We start from the raw sequence: 11,043 nt of genomic DNA on the forward strand, positions 1-11,043 counted from the left end.
TATATATATATATATATGTATATATGTATGTATATATATATATATGTATGTATGTATATATATGTATGTATATATATATGTGATTGTGATACTAAATTTATATATATAAAAATAAAAATATTAAATATTAGTTATATTATTGATACATCCTAAAAAAAAAGTATTTTAATCATGCACGAATCTCAAAAAAATTCAAATAATAAAAAATTCAAATTCAAACTCGAGATCATTCAAGGCCCTGATCCTAATAAGCTTATAGTCAGACTATCCCTCTCAACAAAGCAAGCCAAATGAAGCCAACATTGGTTTGATTCGAGTCCAATCAAGCCCGCATCAAGTTGTTTAACAACAATTAGAGGTTTTGGATGACCAATTAAATTGTCAAATGTATTCCAAATCTGACAAAGTTGTAGTAAAAATGAGTGTCATATTGAGCCCAATCAAACGAGCTCATTATTACTCAATTTTGATATCATTAAGACATTCACATGCTCATAGAATACTATCCGAACAAATGGATCGATTTGGGTCGTCTGATGGAGTGGTTGAAATTCATGCAATATTTTAGAGGATAACACTCACAAAATCTATAAATAGATCCCCACCCCTTTCATTAAAAAAGGGGATTTGGGTTCTCGACTTAAAAGTGAAAACTAGAAGAGCTCCAAACTCTTGAGGCTTCCTACGCTCCTCCACTGTTTAAGAATATTTTTCGCATTATTCATGTGTTATTAGTGTGTTATTGAGGGTTTAAGAATATTCCCTTGCGTTGTGTTATTTAATTTGTTGTTCAATCCGTGTTATAGGAATATTCTCTCGCGTTATTCTGAATATTTTTCGCATTATTCATGTGTTATTGAATGTGTTATTGTTGCGTTATTCATGTGTTACTAGTGTGTTATTGAGAGTTTAAGAATATTCCCTCACGTTATTCATGTGTTTTAACGTGTTATTCTTAAAATCACCTCAATAACACACCGATAACACATGAATAACGCAAGCAACTATACACGCGGAGTCCTGATGCAATATTTTTCCCACTTACCCTACCTCCACGATCCTCATATTAGGAAACCGAGATATACCTCTCAGTCGGCTACTAGATCTGGACTTATTTCATCTGTTGTGCAGGCCATGAGACCCGCCGAGGCGTTGCATGGAACCCTTGGTGTGGTACTTAGTGCCACTGCACCAGAGTACTTTAGTTTAATAGTAATTTTAGTTTAGTTTGGACTTTTGCCATCAATTAAAATTTAATTAAATACAATTAAAAGTCATATATTAATTAAATGTAATTTCTTAGAATTTAATTGGTTTAAGCTCAACTCTTGTTCAACCCTAACCACTTCAATTCTGAAATCTATTTAAATTCTCCGTATGAAGAGTTGAACACAAGAGGTGGTAAAACATGGCATATTTTCAGCGCTCAGGTTATTTTTGCAAATTAATATTTAGGTAGGGAGGAGAATGAAATACCGGCCATAAAGATTTCCTTACCATGGGCTATAATAATCTTGTTCTAACTTTATTGATATGCTTTGAAAAGTGTTGATATGAAGCAAGTCAACTATCATGGAAATAGAATACAAAGCTTTGTAAGGAAAGATTTATGTTAGATTTGCTGGCCCAAAACAGTTGGAGCATTTACATAGATACCCCACAACTCTTGTGTATTTGCATATCTAACTCCTTAACAATCATGTCAATTTGATTTGATAGTTTTGGTTAAATTTTGATGGAAGCAATCAAATCACTATATATAGAACAGAGAAAAATTCTTGTGTTCAACTAAAAATAACAAGTGATATGGTTTCCTTCATGAAAATGGCAAGTAAAAGCAACATGATTCCCATATATTATTCAATTTGATGGAGGGTCCTGATTAGGGCTGTCAAAAAAGCTCGTTGTTCGCAAACAGTTCGTGTTCGGTTCGTCAATGAGTTTGTGTTCGATTCGTTCGATAAGTAAACGAGACAAATGCGAACAAATTTTTTTTCGTTCGGTTAGTTAAACGAACCAAACACGAACAGTGATGCGTTCGTTCGTGTTCGAATCGTTATTGTTTGAAATATAAAATAATATAAAATAATTATATATAAAAAAATTATTATATTCTAAAACATTAAATTTTATAAATTATAATATATAATAAAATAATAAAAATAATAATATATTAATATACTATAGTAGTAATATACTAATATAGATATTGTATATTTATATAATATAAGTTATATAATTAATCGGTTCGTGTTCGGCTCGTTCGTTAAGAAACGAACACGAGCTTATTTCAAACAAACTAAATTTTAAACGAACCGAACACGAACACAAGCTTTGTTCGTTCGTGTTCGGTTCGTTTACACCCCTAGTCCTGATTGAATTAGTAGCCCATTCAGGGTTGAAGAGGTTTTGTTATATTATTTCTTTAACTAGATGTCACATGATGGAGGGAGATCACCTCAGTTATTATGAAAATTGTCTAGATACTATTTGGTTGTAAGTTTTGTAAGAAAATATTCTAATAAATGTAAGGATAATGTTTTTGATTGAATTTTATTTTGTTCTTCATCATTGGTGAGGTTTAGGCCGTATTTCTAAAAGAGTTTTGTTTTTTGCAACGATGAGATGATTTTATGGAAAACTTTTTATTTGGTGCGAAGATGAGAGGTCCAACCTTTTTTGAAATTTAATATGTTGTTAAATAATTTTGTATGATCAAAGTATGTTGAACTGAATCAAGCGATCATGAATTAGGCACTTGTCGAAGAATCAATCCCGACAAGCGCAAAGATCTTTCAATCAGTAGAGAACATGCATTTCAATTGACCGAACCCAAAGGGTGACCGAATAAATAGATGAAGGACTCGCTAACCTTGAAGTGAGCGAAAAGAGATTCAAAAAGTAATGATTCTACCATATTAACAGTTATCTTGACAGTTACGGTGACTGACTGACAATAGAGAATTTCAAGGGCATTATTGACATTTTACAAGTTGCTTCTATCTATTATAAATATAGAAATAGTCACATGTAAAAGGAGGACTATTTGAGAAACACAGATATATTATTAATATTATTCTCTTAAAGATTTTAAGACTTTTTCTCTTTATTTACATTTAATACATTGGGTTTTATTCATATAAAAATCTGGGTTCAACTTCCTAAAGAGATCGGTGAGTGTGGAATCATGCTGTAAACAAAAAGAGAGTTCTCGTGGTACCTCCCGATGAGAAGCTCTCACAAAGAAAGTTAGAGGCAAAGAGATAATCCTCATCGACCCACCAAGAAGTATTTTAGTTGAACCACTTAGAGTTTATATTTAAAACTTATATATTTCTCTACTTCTTTGTGTTTTTACTTTTGGTGTCTCTGTATTATTGTCTATTTCTATAAAATCCAAAGATAAAAAAATCACATTTTTTTATTTGTTTTGTGTCACACATTATTTACTTTGTGTTTCAAATTATTTCATCTATTTTTGCCTTAGATTAGGGTAATTTGGTTGATGGTCCTTGGTTACATATGTAAAACTAGATTAGCTAATTTAGTGTCAGTTGACCTTAAGAAATTGAAAAAAACTATAAGAAAATGTTGAGAAAATCCCAAAAAGTCAAAAAGAAATAATAAGAAATGATAAACCCCCAAACAAACCATCTTAAACCTCTTAGGGTGTATATCGATTCCTTGATAAAGAAAGTTTATGAGCATCAATCACCCAGCCGTAAAAGCCAGTATGTTTGAACTAAAACTTGTGATCATCTAAATAGTCTAAAGCAAATAGTTTTAGGGATCACCTACTGAAGAGCCAAACCTTCACTGGCTAGTTTTCTTAGAACAGTATGCCAAATATAAGTATAACAGTGTTTCAAATGATGTTGTTTGACTAAGGCTACTCTCTTTCTCATTTGAGGGTAAATATAAGATATGACAGAACTCCTTAGCATCAAGATCGATCATTATTTAGAACGTCTGTCCAAAAATTCCTAGCCAAATATTTCCTTCCATATAAAATTACCAAAATTAAGAATGACATTACTTACTTCACCCAATTAAATGGAGAGTCCATTTACAAAGCTTGGAAGAGATTCAAAGAACTACTTAAAAAATTGTCACATCATACCTTACCTGATTAACTGATCATTCAAACCTTTTATATTGAGATAATGATATTTGTAATTTCTATCATAAACGCTACATTTACGGAGCCTGTTAAGTCAAAACTATTTGATAAAGCCTACTCACTGATCGAGAAAATGACAACAACAATTTCCAATGGTCATCTGAGAGAGTCATACCAAAGATGATAGTTAATGTGCATGAGACTGGTGTTTAGATTATTCTAGCCTCCCAAGTTGTTGTCATTTCTAGGAAATTAGATAACTTAGAGATGAAATTAGTGTTAGGATCCCTATATACAGAGGAGATAGCCTACAAACAAGTAGAAGATCCTAAAACAGCTACTATGGAGACCTTGAATGTCGTAGAAAATAGATTCAACAATATTGATTCTAATACCTACAACCGGGCTTAAAGAACAAACCAAATTTCAACTAGAATGCTAATGTCCCAGGTGTAGAATATTTAGTAGGGAAACAACAAATCCAATAAATTGGATTGCCAAAGACAATAACAACCCGAAAAATCCCTACTCATCGGGAAGCACTTTTAATTCTCAATTTAAGGAGAAGAAATCATCCTTGGAGGAGATAATTCTCCAGATAAGAAACTAGTTATAAAGTTAATTTTCATCCATAAAAAACATAAAAAATCCATATCAAACAATTTTATAATTGTTTAAGTAATTAACCTTTAGGGATGCTTCTTAGTAACACTAAAGTGAATCCCAAGAAGAAAAGAAAGAAGAAATTACAAGTTGTGAGACTTAGAAGTGGGAAGGAGTTGGAAGACATACTTAGGAAGATGAGTAGTCTTATAGAATTAGATCCTAAATTTGAAAAACACAATGAAAGCCCAACCAAGGACTTAGAAAAAACAGACTCACTTACCGAAAAAGTATAAGAGAGACCAATGCCTCCTATAGAACTGCAAAAATAAAAGCTAGATCCACAATTTTATAAGTGTCTAGAGATTCTTAAGAAGCTCACCATCAACATTATTTTACTGAAGCCACAACACAGATGCCTAGTTATGTGAAGTTCGTGAATGATGTTCTAAATAAGAAGAAAAAAACTAGGAGATTTTGAGACCGTTGCCCAAACCCAGTAATGTAGCGCTATCTTGTAGAAAAAATTACTATAGAAACTTAAGGACCAAGATAGCTTTATCATTCCTTGTGTCATAGAAGACAAATTTTTTAGGAAGGCTCTTTGTGACTTAGGAGTTAACATCAACCTTATGCCATATCCATCTGCAAAAGGCTAGGATTAGGAGAAGCCTAGCTGATCACCTTAACTCCACAGTTAGTTGACAAATTTTTAATCTATCCTAGGGCAGTGATAAATGATTTCTTGATTAATGTTGACAAATTTCTCTTTCCTGGTGATTTATAATATTTATAAATGATTAACCACTATTTTAATCGAGAGTTTTATTAGAAAATATTTTTTTATAAGATCCAATTAACTAAAAGGAGTTAACTCTTTATGGATACGAGGCATCAAAATTAAAATAAACCATGCTCTTTTATGATAGAAAAAAAACTTATTTTCATAGCACCATGAGTAGTGAAATAATGACTTTAGAATTGAATCTATCATAGGGTAGTATATTCATCCCTAAGGGTGATATACTATTCATTGATGTTGTATTCGATCACAACTTAAGAAATTTCAAAATTCTTATGAAAAATCCCCAAATGAGTAGATAGAGTCATCATGAAGTCACAAGAGGATTAACATGTAATGCGAGAAGCCGCATCTTGGCAATAAGAAGCCATGACTTGATTGAAGGAGATGAAAACTTAAGAAATGACCAAAGCTAAGAAAAAAGTGAATCTACAGCTATGACACTACTTTATAAGGTCAAAGTTAATGCCAATCATCACTGGGTAAAACTGACATTAACCACATAGAAAACCCAATTAGAAAAGGCTAGGACAAAAATCAATAGAAAATATCATTTTGCCTAAAAATAAAATTTAATACATTATTATACAAAATCATTACAAGACTCTGAATCAATGGTGAAAGAGAAAGTAACTTATACATGAATTTGAATTTGCTTCTGCTGAGACATGGCCCAATCGAACCAACATCCGAAAAAAAATTCAACTCCCAACCAAAATTGTCCTAGTTTATCAAATTCAATATGGGCTTGGAGGGTTCGTAATAGCCCTCACAAATTTATTTGCTCCCGTTGAAGAATAAACACCATCTGCTTCATCGTTGAAATCTCCTCTTCAAGTCATGTCATGCAGGATGACATGACATACATCTCTGGACCTCCCTGGAAACCAACATCATGAGCTTATAGCTCTAAATATTAGCCAAGCCGTGAGCTAATTCCACATGATACGTTTGGGTAGCTCACACTTATCACTCTTGTATCTTGGTAGGAAACGAGAGATTCCCGAAGCATTCGACTTCACTACCTTCTTCGATGGGCTGATTATCTTCCTAGGTATGAACCCCAATCTCATCCTATGTCACAGGATCTCCATTCAAACCCTATTGGGTCTTATAATTTGTAATACCTGTGACAATGAATGAATCGGTAACCTGCAACAAAATCTATTTCGACTAAGAATTAGTAGATGCTCGTGGCTCTAATCATGCTAGACACTGGCGACTCCTGTGGATGAAGTTGCTACAACAGAGAGGGATCAACGGGCACTGGTGATATCCGATCCCCAACCAAACTCAGGGCTGCAACGAGAGGCGCGGTGGTGCCCTACCAGGTAATTGCAAGATCACTGTAGCTCGTAGAGTATCCATGGCTAAATATGAGCACTCTCAAGGACCATTTTAGAAGAGCCAACCTGACCCAAGGCAAATCCGTCCTCTTTTTCTCCATGAGTTTTCTCTTTCGGTCTCTCTCATGGTGTCCCTTACTCTTCTCCTCGGCAAACAACCCACGCAACAAAAGTTTGCTCGGGATAGCGCATTGGGATTTCAACAACTTATTCATTGCGAGGACACTTCTTTTTTGGAAAGGCAACCAAGATATAAAAGAGAAACAAAGAGAAAACATGAAATATGAAAAATTAGAAAGATTACCCTCTATTTAGAAGCAGTATGTGCACAATAGTCAAGGAGGTATTAATCAATGAAGGTATTTAATAAGACAAAACTGTTGTTAAAATTAATTCTTACGTTCTTATCGCATATTGCTGCCTATTAATGCATGAGAGAACCAAAATATGTATGATCAAAGTACACTAAATTAAATCAAGCAATTCACGAAAAGACACGTGTCAAAAGATTAATCATGTCAAGTGCTAATGCATATCAATCAGCATGGAGTAGAAGATCAAGTTAACCGAGCTGAAAAGGTTGACCGAATAAATGGACAAACAACTCGTTGACCTAGGAGAGAGTGAAATTGAGATCCGATAAGTAACTATTAAACCATAATAATGTTTATCTTGACAGTTGTGACAGCCGACCGATAAAAGAGAATTTCAAGAACATTATCAATATTTCACAATGTAACTTCTATCCACTATAAATATAAGAATATTAACATGTAAAAAGGGGACTTTTAGAGAAACACATAGATATTACTGATACTATACTCTTAAGATTCTTAGCTCTCTCTCTCTCTCACTTCTTCTCTTTTTATCTACACTCTATGTCTTGGTTGTAATTCACGGACAAACTTGAGTTCAACAAATTCATAACTAAATAATAATTAATGATTAATTTTATTTTTGGTTAGTTCTTACTTTTGGAAAATCTCGTCCTTTCAACTATCTTTATCAACATTTATCTCAGAAATATACATACATAACACAATTCTTATTTATTTATATATCTCACACTTACACTTCATACTTTCATACATAACACTTTGGTGCTTTAAACTTATGCACGAAAAAGTGTACTTCAATTTTAAAAATTAGCAGTAGTGCTATTTTTTATCTGATATTAAAGATTTGAGTGTTATGTGTGCAAATATAAAAGTGTATGTGTGAGATATGTAAATGCATAAGAATTGTTTCCTGCCTATGTTAATGCCCCTATTTATTTTGCGAACGATTTACATACATACCACTCAATTCATATGTATCTACATATCTAGAACTTAAACTTCAATTTTATATATATATGGTATATATATAATATATAAAATATATATATATATAACCTTAACTATTCATGAAAGGGTTTATTTCACAATTTTAAATTTTAAAATGGTGATATTTTTGATGTGATTTGAAAAATTTGAGAGGTATAAATGTTTTTAGGTGTTAGATATGTAAATACATGGGAAGTGGGTGGTATGTAGATGCCTCTAATTTTGGAAAAATTATTGCGTCCGCCCACCGCACGCAGAGATGCGTGCGGTGCGCCAATAAAAACCCATTCTTTACCAAAAGGTGTATGTCAGTGGACCCACTTTTAATTTTTTTTTTTTTTTAATTTCATTGGACGGCGCACGCGAGACGCAATAACCGCTCCTAATTTTGTATGCCTTACCTATCAAAGGTCATTATGCTAAGTAGGAAACTAATTTGATTCATCAAAAAACATAATCTCAATTTGGGAGAAAGGGCTTCTTTCTTCATCATACCATTCACTGTCCCATCCAACAAATCTGTCCTTTCTTTCTTTTGGATGAAATTTCTAATATTATCCTCAAATTGCCCCCAAAAAATGCAAATTATAAGAAAAATTAATATATATTAATATAAAATAAAAACCATTAAAAAAATGAGGCATTTACTTACACACCATATAACTTTTTTCTATTTACTAATATAACAACTAAACTTTTCATATTCATATACATACCACTCATATCTTTAACATCATATCAAAAAAATATCACAATTACTTCTTTAGTAAACGCCAAATACCATTTTTCATATGTAACTTTATCCCACCAAAGTCTTAAAAATGTAAATAAATTAGAATTATGTGATATGCTTGTAAATTAGAAAAATTGCAACTTGCACCCACCGGACTTCAGAACTCGAAAGAGAGCCAGCATTTACATGTTACAAGGCGGCGCCACCGCATACACGCTGGTCGTTAATCCTACACAATCCACATCACTAAACAGCCCAAATAATTAAGAAAAAATATCACGGCAATACAGACAAAGAAGAAGAAGAAGAAGAACAGAGGAGAATTAAGGCTAAAGCAGAGCAAAAACAGCTTAGAAACAGAAGGCAACTCTGCTCTCTCCCAATAAAATATTTACCTACGGAATTCATATGCATGCGAACTCCTTATATAATTATACATATATTATACATCATCATACATATGAATTCGACATCCTCACATTAGCGACGAAGTTAGAGCACAGAAAACAACTTCCTCGCAAGGAATTGTAAGACCCATGTCATGATCAAATCCAAACTCTTCCTCTGCAAGCTGGAGAAGGCTCCGAAACTCCGGGTGCGTTAGGACCGAGATGGGGACGATGAAGCGGCGGCGCTTCTCGCCGACATAGACGGCGAAGTGACCCTTTGGAACATCGACGGGAAGATTGCGGATGGTTTCTTTTTTTCCTAGGCTGGAGCATCTCTTCAGTATTTGCCTGAGAGTTGTGGCTGGGGGAAGCTTGTGTGACTTCAAAAGAGCCATTTTTGGAAGGAGAAGCAGAGGAGGAGGAGAGGAGGAAGAGTTGTGGGAAGAGTTGGGAGATTTGGTGGGGTTTTATAGAGAGGAGATGAAGTAGAAGCACGTGATGGTGGGGGTTAGAAGAGCAGAAGGCTTGAGCGCCGTGGGGTACTCGAGTTAAAGCGAAGTTATTATGCGCGAGGGAGGAACATATGGAATGGATGTATTTTTATGTGCGGTAATGTTTATTGGCTAAGTAGCAATTTTTAATCAAAATTTTACATGATAGATTTAGTTCGGGCCCGTGAGCAGGAAAAATTATTCCATCAGTACACTCAACGTAAAATTTATGTCTGGAGTTCCGTGATCATGTGTCACGTTGTAAGTGGGCCTATCTCTCTTAAAAACCTACACAACCAGTGTATTACAGTGAAGCCCACTGGACTCTGGACGTCAATTTACATCTTATGTCCTGATAGAATAAGCGCTCCGTGAGGCAGACGCTATTAGTACGCGTGAGTTTGAGCTCGTCATTCGAGTCAGCATGACTCGAATTCATAGTTGCCAGATGAGTCGAGCTTAAGCTTGGCATGATTCAAACTCTGCTCAACTCATTTGTATCTTTAGGCGAATGCCTATTCGTAAGCTCGGGAGTTTTACATTACACACCATAAAATTCGTCTGTAATTATATATCTAAAATTTTTATATTTATTGGTATAACAATTAAATCCTTAAGTCACATTAAATTATTAATATTAACTATTTAAAAATGAAATAAACCATTTTAATGCATATAACTTTATCTGACTGAGACAATAAAATATCATATTACTAAAAATGAAAAATTGAATTTCTGATATACAAATTACATAAAAATTGAATGTCATCTCTGCAAAACCTCCCACAAACTGTATAAGATGAGTAAAGATTACAATGAGTGGAGATTGGATTCATAGCTATGAATAGGGGTGTAAACGAATCGAACGAATATAGCTTATGTTCATTTTCGGTTCGTTTGAAATTTAGTTTGTTTGAAATAAACTCGTGTTCGAAATTGTTCGTGAAGTCACTGTTCGCGTTCGTTTCTTAATGAACGAGCCGAGCACGAGTTGTTCGCGAACAGCAAGCCAGTTTGACATCCATAATATTAATATATAGAAATAATATACTATATTAATTATATAACTTATATTATATAAATATATAATATCTATATTAGTATATTACTAATATAGCATGTTAATATATTAATATTATTAATTTATAAAATTTAATATTTTAAAACATCACAAAATATATATATATATATATATATATATAATTATTTTAAATTATTTTATATTTGGAACAAT

At 33.2% G+C, this 11,043-nt stretch overlaps 1 protein-coding gene across 1 annotated transcript; it reads right to left on the minus strand.

Annotated features, from left to right (window-relative positions):
* Positions 1-9,050: 9,050 nt before the first annotated feature.
* Positions 9,051-9,776, minus strand: LOC110021149 (auxin-responsive protein SAUR50-like). Its single transcript, XM_020719524.1, has one exon. The coding sequence runs from the start codon at positions 9,711-9,713 to the stop codon at positions 9,405-9,407; it is 309 nt and encodes a 102-aa protein (XP_020575183.1). The 5' UTR covers positions 9,714-9,776; the 3' UTR covers positions 9,051-9,404.
* Between the last annotated feature and the right edge of the window lie 1,267 nt (positions 9,777-11,043).

This window comes from Phalaenopsis equestris, unplaced genomic scaffold (genome assembly GCF_001263595.1).
Source record: "Phalaenopsis equestris unplaced genomic scaffold, ASM126359v1 Scaffold000123, whole genome shotgun sequence".
Lineage (NCBI taxonomy): Eukaryota > Viridiplantae > Streptophyta > Magnoliopsida > Asparagales > Orchidaceae > Phalaenopsis > Phalaenopsis equestris.

Coding starts and splice junctions, on each gene's coding strand:
- LOC110021149 (XM_020719524.1), bottom strand. CDS start 9,713: ATGGCTCTTTTGAAGTCACACAAGCTTCCCCCAGCCACAACTCTCAGG.